General features: G+C 42.4%; 1 protein-coding gene across 5 annotated transcripts in view; it reads left to right on the forward strand.

Annotated features, from left to right (window-relative positions):
• Positions 1–24,598, forward strand: part of CABIN1 (calcineurin binding protein 1) — a 233,314-nt gene that overhangs the window by 133,646 nt on the left and 75,070 nt on the right. For all 5 annotated transcript variants that reach the window (XR_005589496.1, XM_039504802.1, XM_039504805.1 and 2 more), the window contains exon 30: positions 24,120–24,283. Coding sequence is in view for 4 of the 5 variants with exons in the window: in XM_039504802.1 (XP_039360736.1) it covers positions 24,120–24,283 (164 nt within the window). In the remaining variant the exon portion in view is untranslated. The remainder of the gene's footprint in view (positions 1–24,119; positions 24,284–24,598) is intronic.

Here is a 24,598-nt window from a genome sequence, read left to right on the forward strand (position 1 = left end):
AGTCGCCAGGAGGATTGATCTTGTGAAAGGGGGAAGGAGCTCAGCCAAACTGGTTGAAAATACTGGGAAAAGGGGAAGCTATCTGGTAGGAGATAGACAAAAGCCTTGTGAGTTAAGTTGAGGCCAGGGGTCAGCAACCTTTCAGAAGTGCTGTGTCGAGTTTTCATTTATTCACTCTAATTTACGGTTTTGCGTACCAGTAATACATCTTAATGTTTTTAGATGGTCTCTTTCTATAATATATAACTAAACTATTGTTGTATGTAAAGTAAATAAGGCTTTTAAAATGTTTAAGAAGCTTCATTTAAAATTAAGTTAAAATGCAGGGCCCCCCCCCCCCCGGACTGGTGGCCAGGACCCGGGCAGTGTGAGTGCCACTGAAAATCAGCTTGCGTGCTGCCTTCGGCACCCGTGCCATAGGTTGCCTACCCCTGGTTTAGGTTTTATATGTAACTATTTGTTTCCAGTATTCTTACTTTCTGTCACCTGAATCTCTGTTCTTTGATGATAAACTTATTCTTGTTTTCATACATAGGCAACCTGTGCCTCCTGGCCGGGGGAGCACAACCCCAGAAAGAACAGTTCAAGGCACACACACCTATCCCTGGCAGCCCCTACCCTCCCAGAAAGCAACAGCCCCTCAATGCAGCTCCCAGATTTTCCTCTGCTTCTCCCAGCAGAGTTAAAGCAGCAGACCCTCGTGTAGCTCTGCCTCTCCAGGCTTGGTCTGCAGGAAGGGGGCATTGTGACTCTACATGTTGTCTGCCCCTTCCACCCCCCACCTACCCCCCGCGCCGTGTCACACCTCTCTCTCTCTTTCTCTGTGTGTGTGTATATACATTTTTAAGTGCCATGTGTTAAGTAGAGCGATGATCCTCAGTTAAAACGAGTAAGAGGCTGTGTGCTATTCCTTTGGGAGTAGAATCTGAGTTCTGTGACTGCTTAGTGGAACATGAGCTGGGCATTCCAGAGGGACACTCAGAGAGTTTGGGGGTTGGTGAACCTGCAGGAGCTGAGAGGGCTAGTTGTGCTGCCTGTGGCCAAGGTTGTCTGGCAACTAATCCTTGGCAGGTACAGACAGGGCACACTTACTCAAAGGGTAGGTGGTAGCAAGGTGCCGCACAACCCTGGAAAGCATCACAACAAGCAAGGAAGGAAAATTTCATTATGAATAAGCAAAATGCTAATTGAGAAAAAAAACTGGGAGGCTTTTGGTACTAGATCAATGGGAGGATCATTTGTGAGGGAAAACTCCATTCTGTTAAACTTTAGGTAGATAGTATTTGCCTTGTATAATTTGAGTGGGTGAATAACCTTTGCCAAAAATACTTCTCTTGTTTAAAAAAAAAAAAAATCATTGGTGTATAGTAAAAAGCAACAGAGAGTCCTGTGGCACCTTATAGACTAACAGATGTATTGGAGCATAAGCTTTCGTGGGTGAATATAGTAAGTATCCCAGTGAATAAGATAGGAAATCAAACTCTTGGAGTATATGTAAAAAACAAATGTATGATGTAAGTTTCTCCATCTGTGAAATGGGGATAATGCCTCCGTTGTAAAGCTCTTCGAGACTTACAGAAGTAAAGTGCTATGTAAGTGTGAGGGTATTATTATATTAGTCTTAGTAGCGATTATCATTCATATTTACTTAATACCAACATTTAAAGTCACATATGTTGTTTTTATGGCACCATAACTGTTCATCACAATAGGTAAAATGCATTCATTAGAAAAAAAAAGTTTTTGCACCTCTAAGCTTACAATATAAAGGCAAAGGGCATTTAGCTCCTGCAACACTTCTATATGACATAATTTCCAGTCTCTTGAGCACCCAGTCCCCAGCTATTAATTTTTAAATGGTTTAAGGTGTGTTTAACTCCAGGTACAGCAACCATTTAATTTGCATAAATAAATGACAACTCAGTAGGAACAAACTCCAGTGCAACAGAGAGAACAGTGGCTCTACAGTTAACTGTGAATAAACCAGTAGATTAAAAACTGCAGTCAGAAAGATGCTCAAGTACATTAAATACATAGAAAGTAAATAAATATTTTGGATCTGTATGTAAAACACATACCTATGCTAAGCAGTCTAAAGATGAAAGGTTAACGGATATTTGGGGTGGACTGCCAGAGTTGCTCTGTCATAAGTGCAGAATGGGCAATTGTCTCCAGTATAGCAAGATATTGGAGGCAACAAAATGTGTGTTTATTTATGGCAGACTGCTATGAACTTTCTAAACAAAAAAGGAAGGGATGGTTCCTGTCCCAAGGAGTGCACAATCTAAAGAGAGACAGGGGACAATTAGTTAGGGGTACAACATGTAAAGAAGCAAACTTTTAAAAAAGGTTAAAGTATATAAACAAGTCCCAGCTATTCTTCAAATGTGCCATTATCAGCTGGTTAGTTTCATATAGGTATCATGTCAGGAATAGATTCCAAGTGTGGAGAGGGTAACGACCTTGGAGATAACATCAGGAGGGGTATTCAGTACAGTGCATAAGGATTAACATAGAAGGCGGCACAGATATATATCTTAAAAGCTGATAAATGGGCAGACAAGGCTAGCATCCTTGGCAGAACTGAAGGGGCAACAGAAACGAAGATAAGGATGGATAAGGAAGGAGGGGCAGACATATGCAGGGTTTTTAATATGACAAAAAACATAAACATGGGAAATGGGAAGCTAGTGGAGGGTTTCAGAGATGGGGGGAACTGGGATGTGGTTTAAATGACTGGAAGGAGGATGCTTGTATCTGTTGAATTTTGTAGGGACAGCAGGGGGCAATATGGGCATCAAGGAGTAAGTAAACATGATGTTTCAGTAAGCAAGATGAATTTTGAGTGCCTGAACCAAGAGGTTTAACTATAGAGAGAAAGAAGAGGACAGGTCTAAGCTATGAAAATACACCCTCTGAGCAACATTAGTTATATCAACAGAAGCGCCAGTGTAGATAGTGTCTCCCGCCAACATAGCTACCACTGCTCGTTGGGAGTGGTTTAATTATGTTGACAGGAGAGCTCTCTTCCTTGAGCATAGAGCGGCTGCACGAGAGATCTTACAGTGGTGCAGCTGCATCAGTATAGCTGTGCCACTGTAAGCTCTCTAGTTTAGACATAGTGATGTAGAGGAAGAAGGAGAACTTCAGCACAGCTTGAATATCTGGAGGAAGGCAGCAGGAGAAGCCAAAGATGAAAGCAGGTTACAGGCTTGGGTGAGGGGAAGATGGTGATGTTGATGGCAGTGACAGACTGATGGGAGTAGAGAGGCACTGAAGAGAAGATGAAGAGTTTGGTTTTGGCTGTGTTAAATGCAAGCTGTGAGAGAGATGCCCAGGTGGAGGTGAGGGAGTCTGAGATGCAGGATTGGATCGATGGAGGAAAAAGTCATGAGTGGACAAGTAGATTTGTGAGTTATCAGCATAAATATGGTAATTGATGCAGTCACTCACAGTAAGATGTAAGGATGAGGGGGAGCCCTTCATTTCCTGCACAGGCAGTGGGAGAGAACACAAGGACTCACCAACACGATGCTAAAGGAATGGACAGAGAGGTAGAAGACTAGGCTATTACAGTATCGCAGAAGCCCTGGATTGATAAAGGAGGGGGTGACTGACATTGTCAAAACCAGAAGGATGGGGAGGGACTATAGACACTGCAATTCGATGATTCTCATCTCCTTGGTCAGAGTAGTTACTATGGAGTGAAGGGAGAGGAAGCCAGATTGGAGGGTATCACGGATGCAGTTGAAAGAAATGGCTTTAAGTGGGTCTTTCAATACATTTAGCGGTGAAGAGAGATGGACCACTCTTAGAGGGTTAGGCTGGGTCAAGGGATATTTTGGGAGGGATGGGGGACAGATAACTTTTAAGTATCAGTGTGGGCATAGCTGTGGGGGTGAATGCTTACTCATTTGCTGTAGGGCAGCAGACCCCTTGGAGCTGGCCTTGAGTAACATTCTGGTCTAATATCCTCTGCCAAGCATAACATGCTCCCTAATATTAAAGCAAGCAGGTCTACAGCTAGTGCGCATTGCACATAACTTTCTCCAGCCACCTTAAAACAAATGTTGCAAAAAACATGCAGCAGGAAATCTAAGGTATGTGGTTTCCAGAGGCTGATCTACTCCCATGTAGAGAGGAAGTATGTGAGAAGTAGGGGAGGGGGAGTACAGGAAAGAGACGGGCGGTTAACACCGTGGGTACGAGGCTGTGTTTGTCAGTGCAGGTTCTTTTTCTGTTGTGTTGTCTTGGACCACTCCGAGTTCCAGTTGTACGCTCTGCTTGTGCAGTCAGGTGGGTTGGATTTGTTTAGTGCATTTTGTGTGGGTGGATGAGTGGGTGGATTTAAAGTCCCACGTGATTGGCCGCCTTCAACCTCAGGGCGGCCTTAAAAAAAAAAAAAAAAGCCACCGAGAGAAACACACGGTGGCTCTCACACACGAACGAAAGCTGGAGCAGTCCGGGCTCTGGGGGGGGGTGGGAAGAGAGCGAGCGGGCGCAGGGGCGCGTGGGTGTGCGATGGAGGGCTCGGGAGGAGAAAGCCGAATGTCTGGCAGACGCATGCTGTCTCTCCTAGCCCCTGGGGGCGCCGCCGCTTCTCAGCCACAGCTCCACTCCCTGCAACCACAGCGCCTGGCAAGCCCCCTCGGCGGGCCTGGGGGATTTTAATCAACTTTTTAATTGCACTATGGCTGACTGTGCATACGGGTGAAGTAAAGCCCAGCTCTGGAGGTGCCCTTTCCCTTTGTAATGGTGAGTTACCTGCCAGACGCAGGGCTTTTGCGGGGCTGCCCTGCTGCTGGAGTGCCTTTATTTTGCAGGCTATAAATAGCACTTATTAAGGGGGAGGGGAAATGGAGTGACTCCTTTGTATGGCAGCAATTCATTAGGGCAGGAGAGCCGCCGCTGGGGCTTTTCCTGTCTCCGACTGTTGTGTTCCTTCGCCTGAACTTGTTGTGAAGGTGACAACGAAGAGGCTGGAGTGAAACTTACCCACGAGGGGGTGGGGGGGGGGGGAGAGAGGCTGAGAGCCAGGCAGAGTCATTGTATCGAGATGGTGTTTATGTGCCGCTGCGAGTATGTTTAAGGCAGAAGGGGAAAATATGTCCTGTTCAGCAGCAAGAGAATATGTTTGTGCTTCTGGCTTTAGCCTGAATGTTTTGCTATTTATGTACGCCTGTGTTAGAGACAGAAGGAGACGTGGGAAACTGCTGTTCAGAACAGGGAGAGACATTTGGAATGTTTGGTAAGAAAATATGAGAAGAGAAATGTAGTGTCTGGTATGCCCTCTCATGGGAGCCTATAACCTGCAGTAGGAGAGGAAGAGATTTTATGCTTTGCTAACATCTTTTCCATCTCTTTATTACCCTCTAATGTAAATAACTACTAGCTTATTTACATTTCAAGTTTCTTAACCCATCATTGTTCTAGTTGCCACTGGTTATTAATACCTTCCCTCTTCTAGCTATTCATTACCTGTGGATATGGCGGGGAATCCCTTCTCTTAAAAAGCTGGGAGAGAGGATGGGGGAAGGGAGATGTGTGTGTGCCCTGAAGATTTCTCCACAGTGCTGTGTGCAGTCAGTTAGCTGCATAAAAAGGCAGGGAGTGCTCTGATGACATTTGTTGTGGTGGCTGGGAAGCACTTATTTCAGTTCTTCCATTTATGTTCTATTAAAGGCTTTAGCAGAGTCTTGCTTGCTATACAGAGAAATCTACAAAGGGATTGGAGGGTGAGAAATCAAGAATTAAGTTTGGGTGGGGAGTGGTTTGTTTTTGTTTTTTCTGAGTAGGATGAATTATTTAGCACCATCATTTTCAATTCAGACCCGGAGCTTAGAATGGGAGTTTTTCACGGCTGGAAGAAGAGGAGACGCAGTATGCCCTGTAAAACAACGTCTGACACAGAGCAACCCAGCTGTGATCTCTAGGGTGCATTTTGCTGTTTTGACTGTGACTGTCATGCTCACACTGGAGATTCCCCCTTTTTAACAGTGACCTAACACAGTCATTCAGCATCTGTTTTGCACAAAGTACTGAACTGTAGCAGTCACAGTTTCAGTCATCTGAAAGGAAAGAGGGTAAGAGGATTCCAGTTTAATTAGCAATTAGCTAAAATCAGTCAGCTTTGTCTGGTCATAGGTTTACAATTTTTGAGCTTTCTTTTGTATGTCTTAATTGCAGTAAATTCTAATGTTGTAAATGAAGCAAGTGTCACTTGCTATTTTTGACATTGGCTTCAGCATCTTCATGTTGCTAATTTTTTGATACAGTGTGTGGTGTGTTTGCTTATTGGTACTGCAAGGTGTGTATCTGCTGTGGATATTTAACTTAAAGCAGATCCCTAAATTAGAGCATCTGTTTCCGAACATCTTTATCACCCTGGAGTCTGGAAGATGTGCCTTTTTTATTGGGGGCATATTGAAGCTGACATCCTGAACTGTTTTAGTTAGCCTCAACAGCATGTTCCAATTAGGAATCATCAGTTGTGGGTTTGTTTTTACCTTTTCCAAGGGACGTAAAATACTGTGAGAGATGAGCACTCCCCCACACGTTTATAAGTATTCTGTCAGTTGACATGCATACAGTTCCCATTTGACAGTATCTCAGAAATCAAACAGCAGCAGACAATGCTCTCTCCCGCTTAGCCAACTGAGTCACTGTCCTGCCCTGTGCCAGATGAAGCCATTGTAAAATCACTGCTGGTTGAATTTTGAAAATCCCTTGTGTATACTGTGCATTGCATTATTGTAATTAGAGTAATTCAAGCATAACTACTTTGCAGTACCTTTCTCTCCAGTATTACCAAACAGTGGTTAACTTCAGCTAAAGTGCTAGGCAGTCCTCATTGTTTACATGAGTTGGGCATTAATGATCTGGAGGATGGCGTGGATTGCACCCTCAGCAAGTTTGCAGATGACACTAAACTGGGAGGAGTGGTAGATAGGGTAGGGATAGGATGCAGAGGGACCTAGACAAATTAGAGGATTGGGCCGAAAGAAATCTGATGAGGTTCAACAAGCACTTAGGATGGAAGAATCCCATGCACAGCTACAGACTAGGGACCAAGTGGCTAGGTGGCAGTTCTGCAGAAAACGACCTGGGGTTACAGTGGATGAGAAGCTGGATATGAGTCAACAGTGTGCCCTTGTTGCCAAGAAGGCTAACGGCATTTTGGGCTGTATAAGTAGGAGCATTGCCAGCAGATCGAGGGACGTGATCATTCCCCTCTATTTGGCATTGATAAGGCCTCATCTGGAGTACTGTATCCAGTTTTGGGCCCCACAGTACAAGAAGGATGTGGAAAAATTGGAAAGAGTCCAGCAGAGGGCAACAAAAATGGTTAAGGGCTGGAGCACATGATTTATGAGGAGAGGCTGAGGGAACTGGGATTGTTTAGTCTGCAGAAGAGAAGAATGAGGTGGGATTTGATAGCTGCTTTCAACTACCTGAAAGGGGGTTCCAAAGAGGGTGGATCTAGACTGTTCTCAGTGGTAGCAGATGACAGAACAAGGAGTAATGGTCTGAAGTGGCAGTGGGGGAGGTTTAGGTTGGATATTAGGAAAAACTTTTTCACTAGGAGGAGTGGTGAAGCACTGGAATGGGTTACCTAGGGAGGTGGTGGAATGTCCTTCCTTAGAGGTTTTAAGGTCAGGCTTGACAAAGCCCTGGCTGGGATGATTTAGTTGGGGATTGGTCCTCCTTTGAGCAGGGGTTGGACTAGACGACCTCTTGAGGTCCCTTCCAACCCTGAGATTCTGTGATTTTCACCAAATCCTCTAATTGGATTAAAAGCCTTTTGTTAATGCCAAGTTATGGGCAAAGCCCTGGAAAACCAAATAAATGGGAACAGTGTCAGGGCACGATTTTTCTTTTATTTTAGTAGGTCTGATAAAGTAGCTGGAAAATGGAGGGACTAGCACAGGGGTCGGCAACCTTTCAGAAGTGGTGTGCCAAGTCTTCGTTTATTCACTCTAATTTAAGGTTTCGCGTGCCAGTAATACATTTTAATGTTTTTAGAAGCTCTCTTTCTATAAGTCTGTAATATATAACTAAACTATTGTTGTATGTAAATAAGGTTTTTAAAATGTTTAAGAAGCTTCATTTAAAATTAAATTAAAATGCAGAGCCCCCCGGAACAGTGGCCAGGATCCGGGCAGTGTGAGTACCACTGAAAATCAGCTCGCGTGCCATAGGTTGCCTACCCCTGGACTAGCACAATAAATAACTCTCTTGTAGAGAACTCCTTGTTGTCAGTTGCAGTAATTGCAGCAGAGTCAAAGAAACAAATACTGCTAGGTTAGTGATGGGATGCATAGCCATGAGTAGAAGCAACATTGCTTGCTTTGTGTAGTAGTCAGGATTTCTGTTTGGAGCCTTGACTTGCTTGACAGGAAAGGGAAATGTTCTATAGACATTTCAGTAGCGAGAGGAGAAGGAGGTAAAAGAAACTATTTAATAGCCTCCTACCCCTTCTGAAAAGTACATTTGGTGAGGTTGGAATGTACAAACTTCTGTAGAGATTTTTAGCTATTGGAGGGGATTATGCTTCTGTGTAGACTTAACTCCTCTCTAACAGTGGTTACCCCTGTGTGTGTCTTTCTTGTTCCTAATCGCTAATGTGTAAGTATTTGTTTCTCATTATCTATCCTGTGTAAGCCGCCTCCTCCTCCTCCTCCTCCTGCCTATTCCTGCTAACAGTTTATAATCCAGGATGCACATCACCACCAATCTTCTACCAGATTTTGAAACCTCAGAACTCTGACCTTCAAATATGAATAAACTCATCTGTGAACAAATGTGCATCTTTAATAATTGGGCAATAAAGAAGAGGAATAGAAAGCCCTAGTCACAGCCTCCTGACAAAGATTCTGACTCAAGATTAAAAGGCTTTTCCACTAACCTCTGCCCTCATTTTCCCTTCTGTTGAAACACGAGAATAGGAGGAAATTTATTTATAATTTACTATCAATTCAATTGTCAAATAATTCTGTTCAGACTACACTGATGAAAGGGATTGATATTCCACTATATCCCCCCTGCATACCTGCGTATACTGTACACACTGGCCATGGGACAGGTCCTCCTCATTTTCTTCCAGAAACCCCAATGGCAAAAATCGCTGGCTCTAATAGTGGATAGCCAAGTTTTGATTTGTTACATATTGGTTGTTATTAATAACACTTTAGAGTTTGTGGTCCTGCTGAATAATAAAATGCCTTCATTTTTATTTTAAAAAAATTAAACTCCAAAAAGAAAGAGAAATAAAAATAATCCTGATGCCAGTTCCCACCCCCCAAAAAGAATTCTCTGTGTTTGTAAATCATATCACAATTTCTTTGGTGAAATCTATTTGGCATGCTCCAAGGGCCCAACCTGCTACCAAATTTAGCAGTGAACTGCAAAAATAACTCCTGTCTTATGATTTTGGAGGCTGGGGAGTTCACATGCTACTGTATGGGTGACTTCCTTATTAAGTACTCTGATGGTAACCTGCTGAAATGATTAGTTTTGTTCGGGACCTGTCAATGCTATAGCTATTTACCAGGATCAGAGCTGGTTGCAACATGGCTGTCTCCTGACCCAGTTACCATAATGTTAAGAGTTGTAGCATAGACAGGATCTAACTGTCCATGCTGCAGTAGCCTCAAGCTTTGTCAAGAGACAGGGAGGAACTTTTTTTTTCATGCCTCCCCTCTCCGTCAAGAGAAACTGCCAAAGGCTCCCTGTCAAATTTTCTAAAATCAAAGGGCAACAGCTCAACAAGAGTATTGCAAACCCTTGGAAATAAGAGCAGCCAAAGGGTTAAACTTAAATTACAGGGAGAGATGTTTTTATGCAGGCAAAATGTTAGTCAAGTTGGAATTAAGCCAGAACACCAGCACCTGTGCAGTTTGTAACTGTTTCGAAGTGCTGATAATTTCTATGACCTTGTGGAGGATGCTGTATAAATGTTTTTCTTTCATGAAAACTGCCATAGAAGCTAATCACAAGTGGTCAGGACTTCTGTTTTGTGTTTTATCCCAGGGGTGAGATCTTCTCCAGCACAATCTCATAATCCGTTGCTGTGGCATTCCTTTAGTACTGATTCAAGCATCAGTGACTGAATGATTATCGCTTTCTACAATACATTAGTTTTCCTCTGAAGCCTCCCGTACAAGTACTGACTTGACCCAACCCTATTTGGCTTGTGATATCTGATGGGATCAGAGCCCAGTATGGTGATATGTTTATACAAGCATACAGAAGAGATGAAAAGTTCTTCTCTCAGCTGTGATAATGAATTCTGTATCATCACCTGAAATGCTTTCTTTGTTTCCTCAGAAACTCTTAATCTTGAGCATCTTTAACTTTGTGGCTTAGAGTGCTCCCGGTTATGCAGAGGATATTCTGTAAATTGAGAGGTTCAAAGCAGGCCCAGCCATACAGGCTCCAGTATAGGAATTCAGGATATTGGCAGATGGGGGAAGAGCATTCACCTTAGAAAGAACTTTTTGTTTGATCAGAGGGAGGGGTGTGAAAATGGCATGCCAAAACCAAAAGCCCTACCTGGAATGCTTCTGTAAAAGATGACTCTTCTAGGCATTCTGGCAACCCAGTACACCGGAATTTCTTAGTCATTTCATTGGTAAAATTTTCTCTATCTGTTACAGCCTGTGTACTATATTAAATAGCTCAAATAGCATGTCAAAAACTCAGATATTCAAGGTAATAAAATATGCATTTGACAGTTTCTTCAAATCTCATGTGAAGGAACGCTTTCTGGTTTGCTAGATTGACTATTATAATAGGAAGAGGTACCCTCTAATAGTGCAGTGTCTGAGGATGAGGGATTTTGTGTCATTCAAAGGTTCCAATTAAAAATTCACTTTTGCTCTCAATGAATAACACTGTTCTTCAGGCTGATAAGTTCTTCTTTTACCTGTAGTATAATAGCACCAAGACTGGATGGTTTCAGTGAATCAGTGAAATATGTCTAGATATGATGATGATAGGCACCTTGTATAAAGCTAAACTTATAATAAATCAGTATACTGATTTGTTACTATATTAATATATTTATTATCATTAATACATTATAAATTATCATTGCTGCTAATTATAATTAATATATTAATGCATAAATTAATCAAGCATTTTCTATTAATTGCTCTGATCAAATCCACCTGAACATAAGCTGATGTTTTTGCAAAAAAAAAATTATTCCCTTTTTTACCTAAAATGGCTGCCTATCTTGGCTCAGTTGGACAGTCCACAGATTGTATCATTCTCTACATCCTTTTGAACACATCTGTCTTATATTTTTCTTTTTTTTCCATTTGTGCATTGTTCTGCTGCTATTCCAGTAGGGATGGAAATACTGTCTTTTGGGGAGTGAGACTAGATGTACCATTTTGAGATCTATTGCCAGCCTTTAGCTCTTCTGTCCTTGGACTAAACTATAGAACTTTTGTTTCTAGCTTGTTGTCCTCTTATTTTTCAAACATTGGATCCCTTCTGTTGTCATTTCCTTGTATTTCTTTACTCAGTCTTCACTTCTGAAGCAGACACTGCAGCTGTGTCTACTTCCTCAACAGTAGCAATGAGATGAGCTTCCTGGCTTCAGTTGTTCAGATTTCCACAGGTGGTGCAAACAACTGTGGAAGATTTACCTTTCAGTGGCCAGAAGCTGTTCACAGATTCCATGGACAACTCTCTCCCTACCCTAAAGAACTGTAGGGCAACACTTGGGTCATCAGGGATAGAGATGTCTCCAAATAAATGGAAATATAGCTGGTTTCAGTTGGCACAAAGCTCCCAGCTGGCTCAATTTTCTACCTTCCGTAGGCTAAGAGGTCAAGATTCGCAAAGGAAAAGCCTGCAACCACCTCAGCTGCTTCATACAAGCCTGCAACATTGTCCAAATGCCAGTTTTGATGGTTTGGTTGAGAATCCAGACTACCCAATGACCAGGTTTTATCAGCTGCACAAGACAACCCCCATTCCTCAATTTGGACACTGCCTCTTTCATCAAGCCTGGGAGACTATAACATCAGGCAAATGGGTAGTGGAGGCTGTTACTTCGGGATATACAATCCAAGTTCCTTCCATCCTGACCTTCCAACCTCCTTCCCTGTCACTCCGTAGGGACCATTCTTATGAACAGTTGCTAACATAGGAGATCTCATCACTCCTAAGTCTAGGAGCCCTAGAGCCAGTCCCACTTCAGCACAGGGGAAAGGATTATATTCAAGATATGCTCTCAGACCCAAGGAAAGTGAGGGTTGGAGGCCAATATTAGATCTCAGACAATTGAACAAGCATGTCAGATATCTAAAATTCAGAATGGAGTCCCTAGCAGCTACAGTTCCCTCCCTGGAATTAAGGGACTGGTTTGCGAGCCTTGACCTCAAAGAAGACTACTCCCACATAGCGATTCATCCTTCTCACAAAAGATTTCTTCATTTCACTTTCAATCACAATCATTACCAGGACCAGGTCTGACCCTTCGGTCTGTCATCCACCCCAGAGTTGTTCTCAAAAATCATGGTGGTCATAGCTGCCTACCTCTGCTGTCTAGGAATAAGTCTTCTCCCTACATTGACAGCTGGCTCCTCAAGGTTTGATCATATCAGGAGGAATGATTGGCAGTTCAGACAACTTTTGCCAGCTCTTTAAACAGCTCTTACCAAGGCCCCAAGACCTCAGCTGAACACTGACCATTGCATAGCTGGAAACCAGTGTGGCTCACGTGTGTATTAGTATTGTTAATATAGATGTTAAGTTTATAAGAATATTTTTAGTCTTTATAAAAAGAACAGGAGTACTTGTTGCACCTTGGAGACTAACAAATTTATTTGAGCATAAGCTTTCGTGGGCTATAGCCCTCTTCATCAGATGCGTAGAATAGAACATATAGTATGAAACACTTGTAGGATGCTGAATGTATTAATCTCACTTATAACATCTGTCCCCATGTTATAAGGTGACATTAAGTGTTTGCATTGTAATCCTTTGTGATTGTGTAAGATAATCAAACAGGAAAGAAGCACTAATTAACGTAAAATGCAGGCTTTCTATAGAAGGTGTTACGTCCTGCCCACCAAGAAGATCCATTGAAACCAAATGAGCCACTGTGGAACATCACATAACAAAGACTTTGTTAATTGGATTCTTTCTCCCTCTCCCCCCTTCAACACCCCCAGAATGAAGGAGACATGCATGTAAACTTATCCCATCAGCTTTAACTTTGGGGGAAGGGGATTAAAAATCTCTAACAAGAGGAAACTATCTTTATGCTGCTTGGAGTCTGAGGGGCAAGCGTTAAGCAAAAGATCCCGAGTGCTTGGTCTGAGTTACCTCAGAGACGTATAGAGTTTGCTTATTATAGAAGCTTCTGTTACCTTTTTGAAAACTAAGACTGTAACTCATTTGTGTGTGTATGTTTACCTGGTTTAATGTTGTAAATAACTCATTTCTTTTTCTTAGTAAATCTTTAGTTAGTTTATTATTGGATTGGCTATAAGCTTTGTCTTTAGTGTAAGATATAGGGAGCAATTGACCTGGAGTAAGTGACTGGTCCTGTGAGACTGGGAGTAACCTGGATATTGCTGTAATTTTTGGGGACCATCTATCATAAAAGCAAGCTTGCCTAGATGGTGAGATAGACTGGAGTATCCAAAGGGACTTCCTGTGACTCTGTGGTTAGGCTGTTAAAGTGCCTGAAGAGTTTTCACTTGATACATGGTTGGAGAAATCTAAGTATAGAATTCACAACCAGTTTGGGGGGGGGGGGTGCCCTGCTTCTTAACAGTCTGCCCTACGGTTGATACTCATGCTCTTGAGCCACTTGACAACCCCTATACAACAAATATTCTTTATAGGCATGCATCTGGATTCGATAAAGGGCGGAGCTTATCTCCCTCTGACAGGTTTCTTGCTCTAAAGAATCTTATACAGAGTGCAGCTCAGCCCTCAAGTTCCAGCAAGGACATGTCTGCAACTTCTGGGACACATAGTAGCTTCTGTTTTTATGACCCAAAATGCCAGATTACATCTTCGATGTCTCCAGGACTGGCTCGGACTGTTTATGTACCCAATAAACACAGTCTCAACAAGCATGTATCTGTACCCAGACAGGTCCTACAGTCACTCACCTAGTGGACTAATCCAGCCAAAGTTCATTCAGGAATCCTGTTCAGCCAGAATCCCCATAAAATCATATTAACATCAGAAGCTTCCCTCTTGGATAGAGAGCACATTTGATCCCTCACGTTGTCCAAGGCAAATGGTCAAACAGGAACAGCACTTGCACATCAATCTACTGGAATTAAGGGCAGTCAGAAATGCTTGCCTCCACTTTCTTCCCCTACTCAAAATCAAGATAATGACAGACAACATAGCATGCATGTATTATATTAATCATCAAAGTGGCGCACATTCCCCCTCAATCTGCACCAAAGCGATAAAGCTTTGGAACTGCTGCATAACCAATTGGATGGTTGTGTCGGCTTCTTACCTCTCGAGTGTACAAAACACCATGGCAGGCAACCTGAGCAGATATTTCTCCCTAAATTACAAATAGGAGTCGGACTCTCAAGTCTTCAGCAAAGTATTCCTATCTTGGGGATTGCCAGACATCACCCTTCTTGCCACGGCAGCCAACACAAAGTGCAGGAAATTCTGTTCCAGGTGGGGGTTCAATTCCCGATCTGAAGATGTTTTCCTAATTACATGGTTAAAGGGTCTTTTTTTTTATACATATTCTCCAACTCCATTGCTCTTAAAGTTCCTTATCAAGATCAGACAGAACCAAGCCAAAGTAATTTTGATTGCACCAACTTGGCCAAGACAAGTTTGGTTTCCTTATCCCATCTAACTCACCTCTCGCCATCCATGGCAGCTCCTGATCAAACCTTGATTGTTCTCAGGATGCAGATCAGAGGCGTCATCTGAATCTGAATGTCCTGTAACTAGAAGCCTGATTCTGCAATGGTTCTTGGATGAGAGGCCACATGTTCATCAGAAGTACGAAAGATACTGTTAAATAGTAGAAAGGATTCTACTAGGCATACTTACCTTCAAAAATGGAGAAAATACAACATTTTGTGTAACCAGTGCCATCTTTCTCCTATCCAGTTGTCTCTTTCCTCAATCTTGGGAGGGAGCAAGCAGGGCAATTGCCCAGGGCCCCAAGCCACAGAGGGCACCGTGAAACTAAGTTGCTCATGTTTTGGCTTCAGCCCCACGTCGTCGGGGCTCAGGCTTTGGCTTTCTGCCTTGGATCCCAGTGAGTCTAATACTGGCCTTTCTCTCTGGTTTATTTTGGAGGACCCCTGAAACCTGCTCACAGTTCCCCAGGGGGCCCTGGACCCCTGGTTGAGAACCTCTACTCCTAGATGTTAAGCGCCTGTTAGCTGTTTACTTGGACAGGACGAGTCCTCTCAAGAAGAGCCCCTAAACTCTTTGTTTCCACTGCAGATAGGTCTAAGGGAATGCCTGTCTCCACTCAGAGGCTTTCTAATGGGATCTCTGGATGCATTATTGCCTGTTATGGGTTCTCTGAGGTTCTACCTCCCCAAAAGTGACTGCGCACTCTGCTAGGTCACATTCTACATCTGTTGCCCTACTCAAAGATGTTCCAGTTGCTGAAAACTATAGGGCTGCAATATGGTCCTCAGTGCCCACAGTTTCCTCCCACTATGACTTAATTCATGCAGCAAGATTAGAAGCTGCAGTAGGCAACGCAGTTCTTTCTTCAGCGATGGACTCTGTTCTGAAGCTGCCACCTCTTTAAAAGAGGTACTGCTAGAGAGTCACCTAAAGTGGCGCACCCACAGGGACGCTGCTCGAAGGAGAGATTACTCACTTTGTGCAGTAACTGAAGTTCTTCAAGATGTGTCCCTCGGCGGGTGTTCTTCTACCCGCTCTCCTCCACTCTGCTTTGGAGCCACCTCTGTGGGCTTTGTGGTAGAGAACGAACTGAGGACGGTCCATCTCTGCAGCCCTATATAGCCTTGGTATGGGGCATGAGGATCTGTAGGACTCATGCACTGGCAAAAGGTACACTGCTACCAAAAATTTCTGACCAAAAGCACAGGGGCAGATATGGACCTAAAGTGGAGCTCCCACAGGGACAGCACTTGAAGTTACAGCACAAGGTGAATTATTTTTCCCGTTCCTCCTTTTCCTGATCTTTCTTCCACAGAAGCCACTGAGCAGAATGTCTGCATTGTCCCCATCTCTTGTTGATCTAGTGCATTTCCATGAAAAGAGTATATTTTAGTATTTCTGCTGAGATCCTTGTGAAATTGAACTAGATGTTGGAACATTTTGAGTAAAAACTCCAGCCTCCTGCTTCTGTGAGCAAAACCCCCAAGATCTCAACTGGCAAATGACCAAAGCCAACATTCACAAAGGCTATCAGAGCTCAGTTTCTGTTTCACTAATTTTGCCTGAACCATTAAGTCATCATCTTAACAAGGCATTTCTGGTTTTAGATAATTGCTTATTCAGGAGGAAATGACTGTTCATATTTTCTTACCCTTTTCCCCCCACTGTCTGATCTCTGTCTCTCTCTCTCTCTCTCTCTCTCTCTGAATAGATAGTTTGGGTGTGCTTTTCATGTGGTAAAAACCAATCTAACTCCCTATAAACAGTAACAGTGTGTTCAGCTTTGTAAAAGTATGTTAATTCTAAGAAGTGAAAATACTAAATTTAAAACTCAAGTTAAAAAATTGCTATTGTTTGGAACAGAAGAGCTCAAAGTGTAGGTTCTCTGTCATCTTCCCTTACTACTTCCTTCTCACTGACACTTTGATGTGGAGACAGGCTGAGCATTTTTTTCACACCACCATTTTAGTCTGGCAGCTCTTCTTCAGAATTAATGCTACTGGGCTATGCATAATCCTGACCTTCTACATGTAAGTCTTCCAAATGCTGTGAGTAAAAGTACAAGAGTAGCGGTATTTACACATGTAGATTATGGATGTACTGCTTGTGATCTGAGGTAGGATATGGAATGGTAGTCCAGTTCTGAGAGTTCTTAAAAAGAAAATGCGAGGAAGAGGGGCAGTTAGCTGTGTCCTCTCTTCCCCTCCCACAGGCTAACCAAATGCCATCTTTTGTATCATGGCACTTTTGATGTTCTCTTGCTCTTCCATATCAGGAAGATAAATGGCAAATTGGAAGAAATTTTCTAAAACATTCTAGAGGGGTTGGCAAGCCTTCTCTGAATCATTACCCAGAGGAAACAGGAGAGTCCTTATTTAAAAAAAACAAAACTGGGGGGTTGGGGTGTAAAACTTCATATAATATTTTTTTAATATACACACTAGAATTGTTTCAGCTTTTTCTCTGCCTTTGCTGCACCCACCTCTATTTCCATGTTACAGAAAGTGGATCTGGTTTGCAAAATAGATGAAAAGGAATCGGGGCAAATGGAAGAGGAGGATCAAAAGAGAGAGAAACAGTAGATATGCAAAATATGAAAGACCTAAAAGGAAAGATGACTATAAGAAAAGCTTGCTGCAGGAGACGATGCAACGAGAAGAAAGGATTAGAGAGAAATGTTACTTTATCAAAAAAGATTAGGTGGACCAGAGATTCAGAACTTGAAGACTCCGCTCTCCAAGCCAGCAGGAATTTATCGCTCTTGGAGCAAGCTCACTGATGTCTTCAAGACCAACACTATATGGTGCAATGCCTATTAACAAGGATTAAGGATACTTCTATTTATTATCCTATATTGCACTTTGTTGGCTGAAGGAAGTGGGTTGAACTATAGAAGGGAAAATACAGCCAGTCATTTAATCCACAGAGCTCAAGCCTGACTCCTTTACTCTCCAGCCCCTGAATCCAAGGTCTTGTCTTGATCTAGATCATGTGGAAAGGTCTTACTAGGAAATGATACCATGGGGAAGGAATTGGGGGGGGGGGGTGTTGTGGAAACTTCATGCTAGAAGTAGATTTTTAAAAGTAGCTTTAGGATATGAACATCCACAGAGATGACCCACGCTTTTCATAAGTGGACAGGGGCATCTTTAATGCAGCTAGAGGCCACTCCTTTTGGTTAAGAGAGTTCAGTTCCAGACTTTAAGCTGCTGTGTAATGAAGAACAATGTAGATGTGGATTGCTGCAGTATTAGTCAATCGCTTCCCTCCACCTAGAGTTGGTTTGCTGTATTGTTATGGACTTTTGATTAGTCCATGGACTGTATGCTTTCATTGGCAAGGCTATTTTGCAGGTTGACTAATATTAGTCTGTTCTTTTGCCCCCAATGTTGTGTCTGTATGTTCTTAAAATTGTGGGTGAGGTGAAGGGTTGCCTCTCTTTTGTGCACTCTGGGTTTTCACAAAATTTCCGCTTGCCTGGAGATTAATCTCAGGCATCCTCAAGAGTTCCAGATGGGGAACACAGCCTTCTAGTTGAGGATAAGAGAAGTGCTTCATGAAACAGGTGGCTGTAAATAAATAGTGTAAAACAAAAATGAGAGAGGGAAATGAATACCAGAAAATATGTAGACCTGAAAAAGAACTCAGTGCAAGGTTGAGATCTTGTCTCTCTCACCAACAGAAGGTGGTTCGGTAAAAGATATTACCTCATCCACCTTGTCTGAGGAAATATGTATGCATTTCCCTCTGGATGCTGCTGTAAGTTTTATTAGCTCTCTTAAAAGCTTTGAATGTGATTTTTTTCTTCTTTCCTGCTCCTTCTCAACTGAGCACTTTCTGAAAATACTAGAAGTAACTTCTGGATAGAGGATGCCAGTTAAGATGGTATGAGAGATGGAAATGTGAAGAACAAGTTTCCTTGCTCACCCATAGAAATCTGCAGGACCAGGGGTTGATATTCAGAAGGAATATTGTCCCTTGCTAGAAAAGAAAGAGCATCCTTTCTACTTTTCCTATACTCTGTAATCTCATGCTGAAATGGAACAGATTTTCAATTTGCGATGTCAGCACCAAACAGCTTGTCATTATCTGTTTTAGCTGTTTCCATTTTAGGTGAGTTTGGGCTCTCCAGTTGCTTTGTTTAGTTAATAGTTTTATTGTGTCTTAGTTTATATCATCAGTACTTTAAGAAAATTGTCTCCCAGAACTGTGGTCAGAGATCCTGTTTGACTCAGGAGTCCAGTATGTTTCCTTCCTACCTGATGTGTATGATCTCCTCTGTGGGCCAGTGCAGGGAAAGGGTTATGACCCTGTCTCTGCCCCCTTTTGGAGTGATTTGCGCTCTTGAGAGGTTCATGGAGGAAGCAGGAGGGAGAACCCTAATGAAACTTGAAGGCCCTGACTCTGTTATAGTTACAGTGTAATTGTTTCAGGGGATTGCTTATCACAACTGGATAGGAACATCTTGAGTGTGACATGGGGTCACTCCTTTCGTTTAAGAACTGTTGCCAAGAACAGAAATCCTATAGCTAATCCAGTAACTTGCATACTGAGAAGGTCGCTCTGTGCCCAGAATTCTCAAATACTTAATCTGTTAGAGTGATTTTGTATAGTGTCAGTAGAAAGCCACAGAAGCCTCATTTTGTTGAGGACAGTCTGCTTTTTCTCCCCAAAGAGAGATTCCTAATCCTTGGGGAATCCCTTCTCTAAAAAAATGCTAAGGTAAGCAGCATGGAGCAGTTAGCACTCCCTGCCTGTCTGTTTTCAGAATGGCTGAGATGGGCACAATGGATACTTTCTGAATCCTGTCTACAAGCCTTCATGTACCCTGCATTAAGCTGGAACTGAATACTGCAGCAACATCCTCCCCCTTGCTTCAGTGCTGAATTCTGCAGCAAATGGAAATTCTGCAACAGCCTGAAATAAATGTGAAAATGAACAATGCAATCAATACAGTATTCTTTGTGGTATTTATTTTGATGTAAAATTTAGTTTATTTTATGTTCTCAGATTTTCACTTAACTGCATATTTTTATTAACAATGCAAAACAGAATTATAAAATTTGTTAGGAGGTAGCAGAGTGTTTGTTTATGGAGGTTTGGAGTTCTGGAGGCATTTGAAGCTTTTTAAAGCTTCTCACTCCTTCTCTTGGTTCATGTAAACAGCTCTGTTGGATGTAACAGAAGGGAGGAGAGCCGTAAGGCTGAAAGAATGGTGGCCAGCACACAGAAGCTGTGCAACAGAGTGGTGTTTTGAACATAAATTCCATTCAGTGACTGATCGGGTGGGAGAACCTCTGCCAAGTGACCTGGATAGTGATTATAAGTAATAGAAACCCTGAAGAGGACTGCAAATGTTGTCAGTCTGTGCTGGGTCTAAAATGTCTGCACTGTTAAGTCCGAGTACATTAAAGGTCACGTTTGGTTTAAAAAATGTACCTTTCAAATAATGTGAAAACTTAATGGTATGTCAGTCAGACTGAGTAACTTTTTCCTGTCTGCTCCCCAGTTGGTTCCATGGCAGCTCCAGCAAGTGCATTTATATGGTGTGTTTTATTCTGGTTAAGAGTTCCAGCTTCCTTGAGTGCTGAGAAATAGGCTTTTAAAAGTAGCCGATTTTTTTTTATTGCAGTTCTTGTGTTCTGAATTCAGAAATACATTTTCCCTGGAGATAGATGACAGCCAGTGAAGACTTGGCTAGATCCTTCTTTATGTATGTGTGTGGGATTCTTCTGGGAGTATTCTGGATGAGAATGTATCTTTAACTCAACTCAGATTGTGAGATTGAGGAGGATTCGGCTTCAGCTGGAGGCCCTGGTAGGATTCTGGTTGACTGCTTAAACATCTGGTGTTTTTTCGCATCACAGTGCAAAAGTACAGTTGAAGGAAAGCAAGCAAGGTAGTTGGTTCTTAACGACAAATTCTTTTATGCTTTACAATTGGGTCTGAAGACAAGATGAGTAGATAGCATAGGGGAGTAGTCATAGTTAATTAAGTGCACTTGTATAAAGCTGTATAGTTCATTGCAAGACAATGATGAAAAGTCAGTGCAAGAGCTGATGAGGAATCTTCCCTTTAAATCTCTTTCTTCACCCTGTAATTCTAGAGCATTGAAAGGAGATGAGTTTAAAGGTAAGTATGGCACCTGGATTATTTTCTTCAGCACATTAACATCTTCTGTCTGTATGTATGTAGGACTGTACACAATACATTAATATTTTTTTCTTGTTCAGTACCAAAATATGGTAACACCATAACTGTAGAAATGAAACATTGTAAACTGTGCTCAGTTGAACTTGAGCATTCTGGAGGCTTGAAGTGTGTGAAGGTGAGCCTTTCTCCACAAGCGGTTAATGCTGCCTGAAAGTTATTTCCCCGATAGTGATTTTGGTTAGATGATTTGATATCATAACACGTTGTAAAATAGTTTACTGAGTGGTAATACTGCCACACACTTTAGTTTTCAAACAAAGAGTCCTTGGAGACCTGTAGAATGGTCATTCTCTAACTTTCCAACTTCCTTGAGTGCTGAGAAATAGGCTTTTAAAAGTAGTAGTGTGTGGGGGGAAGTAGTTAAAATGTTCACTGGGCAGATGGGAAGAAGCTGGGGGAAAGCATTGTCTACTGATTTCTGGTGTCATGTCCTAAAGTTTGCTCTGAGTGAGCTACATAATGCAAGTGAAAGATGAGATAGAGAGTTGTGTATGATTAATTTATAAATGAACAATAAATTGACTTGTAGGGCTGCATCAGCTGGGAAGACTGCTTTTATCTACTTGTCTGTTGCCATCGTTGAGATCAACTAACTTTTGAGGATTTGGTGGGAACCAGTTTAATGATAACCTTGCTGCTTTGTGTATCCTCTTTAGAATTGGTGCATCCAGGTGAAGCCAAGAAGCATAGTCACAGGACTTTAATATTTTAAAAATATTTACAGACAAGAGACCTTTCTCTCTACAGACTTATTTTGTGCATTCAGAAAGCTTTCAGTGCAATATTTCACTTTTAATCTACAAGGTCAATAAGTGTTAGATAGTGAGCTGCTTGATAGCACAGTTTTAGCAAAACATAGAGGATGCTTGTGAAAAGTAACAGTTGGGGGTGGAGCAGGGTTGGGCAAGCTGTGGCTCGGGGGCCACATCTGGCCCTTCAGACGTTTTAATCCGTCCCTCACGCTCCCACCGGGAAGTGGGGTCCACGCCTCCATGTAGGAGCCGGAGGGTGGGACCATGCTGCTGTTTTCCGGGAGCTGCTTGAGGTAAGCATCGCCTGGAGCCTGCAACCCTGACCGCCTCCCACGCCCTAGCCCCCTGCCCCAGTCCTGATTCCTTGCCCCCCCTACCCTCCGAACCCCTCCGTCCCAGCCCGGAGTACCCTCCTGCACTCCCAACCCCTCATTCCCAGCCCCATCCCAGAGCCCTCACACACACCCCGCACTCCAACCCCCTGTCCCATCCCAGAGCCCCCCTCCCACATCCTGAACTCCTCTTTCTGGTCCCACCCCAGAGACTGCTCCCCCAGCCAGAGCCCTCACCCCCTCCCGCACCCCAACCTCCAATTTCGTGAGCATTCATGGCCTGCCATACAATTTCCATTCCCAGATGTGGCCCTCGGGCCAAAAAGTTTGCCCACCTCTGGGGTGGAGGGAAGTAACAATAATGCCACAAAGTTCCATCTCAGAACAATTGTAGTTACTATTCTGTTTACCTGGAATAAGTAAACTGTAATAAAGGGATGAAGTTTGCTGATAAAGTTGGAAGAAGCAGAAGGAAGAATGGGGAAGTGTTGATATAAAAAAGGATGGCTGGAAAAAAGAGCACTGTGGAAAGCAAGAGAAGGAAAAGTCTGCAGGACAACCTCTGTGCGTTATGCATAGCTCAAGTCAGTGCTTCTCTTTTGAAAACATGCCCTCAAATAGTGGGGAGTATAAGAGGTTTACAAATGTTTAAATAAATTATATGGGGTGGAACTGCAAATTCACCAAAAAGGAGTAGGAGGCAGACCTACTGTGGACAGGCTTTTTACATAGCTGTTTTTGATGTTCAACTGTCATATGTTCTTTGCTGTAATCAGTTTCTTCACTTCCACCTTGTAATAAATTCTAAAGAACTTTGCTCACATTTAGAGTACACCTAAAATTTGCAAAACAAGACCTTTAAACAAAAATGAAAGATTAAATATTTGTATGACTTGCTCTCTGGACAAGTTTGAAAAGCAGGGTTCAGCTCTTTAGCAGGTATTCTCAAATCAATGAGATTCTTCCTACAACTTTATTAAATGGCATGGTCAAGATGAGGATTCCATTCTGCAGATGTACCCCTCGAGAATTTCTGTCATTGAACAAGGGAAATAGTGGGAGAGTTGGTATTGGCATAGCAACAGTAGTATTTGTTATTCAGATGGCCCCAGTCCAGACAGTCAGTGATCTCTGCCACCACTACTGATGTATGGATATAGTTTGAACATAATTTTTAAAATCTGATTAACATCCATCTTAAATACATCTTATTAATATGGGGGAGGAAGTCCCCTCAGATTTGTTAAGCATTGCAAAATCCATGCTGACTAGTCATAATTTAATTATAACTGTCCATTTGACACCAGTGTCTTTCCCAAAGATTCCTTTGGCTCTTGAGATTTAGTTAAGAGTTCAGGATGTGAGCACAAGTGTGTTTAAAATTTGCCAGTGGGGAAATTGAATTGTAAGGAATCACATTATTGGTACCAGACCAAAGGTTGGTTGCTCCATTGCTAATGCTTGGCAACCACAAAGCAGGTGAAGCCTTTATGCTAACAGTGTATTTGAAGATACACTTCTACAATAGCTGGCTGACAGTTGTGAGTCTCTGAATTAGTTCAGGAAAAAAAAATTTCACGCATTCAAGGATAGGCTAGCTTGTCTTGTTTGCTAATGAAATTTGGTTTCTGTAACACCAAAACACTAAAACCTTTGAATTTAGGCGAGGTTGAGAAAAAACCCTCATAATATTTAACCTTCTCTTGCCTTTTTCAGGAATTGATTGGCAAATATATCTAAGGTGCATACTGTGGATTCTGTAAGACTCTGTTCCTTATCCAAATTTCCTTATATACAGAACCATTGCATGAGTTCATCATTGTACCCCGTCTCATGCTGAAACAGTATCCACAGAATGCAGAGGAACCTGGTCCATATTTTTAGTTTTCTGTTCTGTCTTTTATTACAGATCCATCTTTAGAGATTTCTTCTCTTGATTTCTTTGCAGGGAATCTGGCGAATCCCCGTGGATGAAATTGACCGCCCGGGCAGCTTTGCATCTCATATGAACCGCTCCATTGTCTTGCTGCTGAATGTGCTGTCTCAGCTCAAGGATTACAATACCCTGCTGAAAGTCTCATCCATGCTGCAGAGGACACCTGATCAGGGAAAGTGAGGCCATAAGTTTAGTCTTCACTTACCAAACCTTTTCTTTCCATTTTGAATATTCTTCCTCCCCGTCCCCCCCCCCCAGCCCACCCGCCCTCCCATTTTTCTGTTTCTTTGGAAAAATCCTTAACTAATTTAAAAAATAAAAATAAAACCCCGATCTATAACACCATAAATTACATTTCTGTTGAAGGAAGAACATATTTCAAGAGAGTGAATTAATATAGTTCTGAGTCAGTTTGACTATGCTTAAAAATGGTACTGAGACCTATGACTCCTGGGGTCAGATTCTTATCCCTACTAGAGCTGCTTTACACT

The sequence above is a fragment of the Mauremys reevesii genome, linkage group 18, assembly GCF_016161935.1.
Source record: "Mauremys reevesii isolate NIE-2019 linkage group 18, ASM1616193v1, whole genome shotgun sequence".
Classification (NCBI taxonomy): Eukaryota; Metazoa; Chordata; order Testudines; family Geoemydidae; genus Mauremys; species Mauremys reevesii.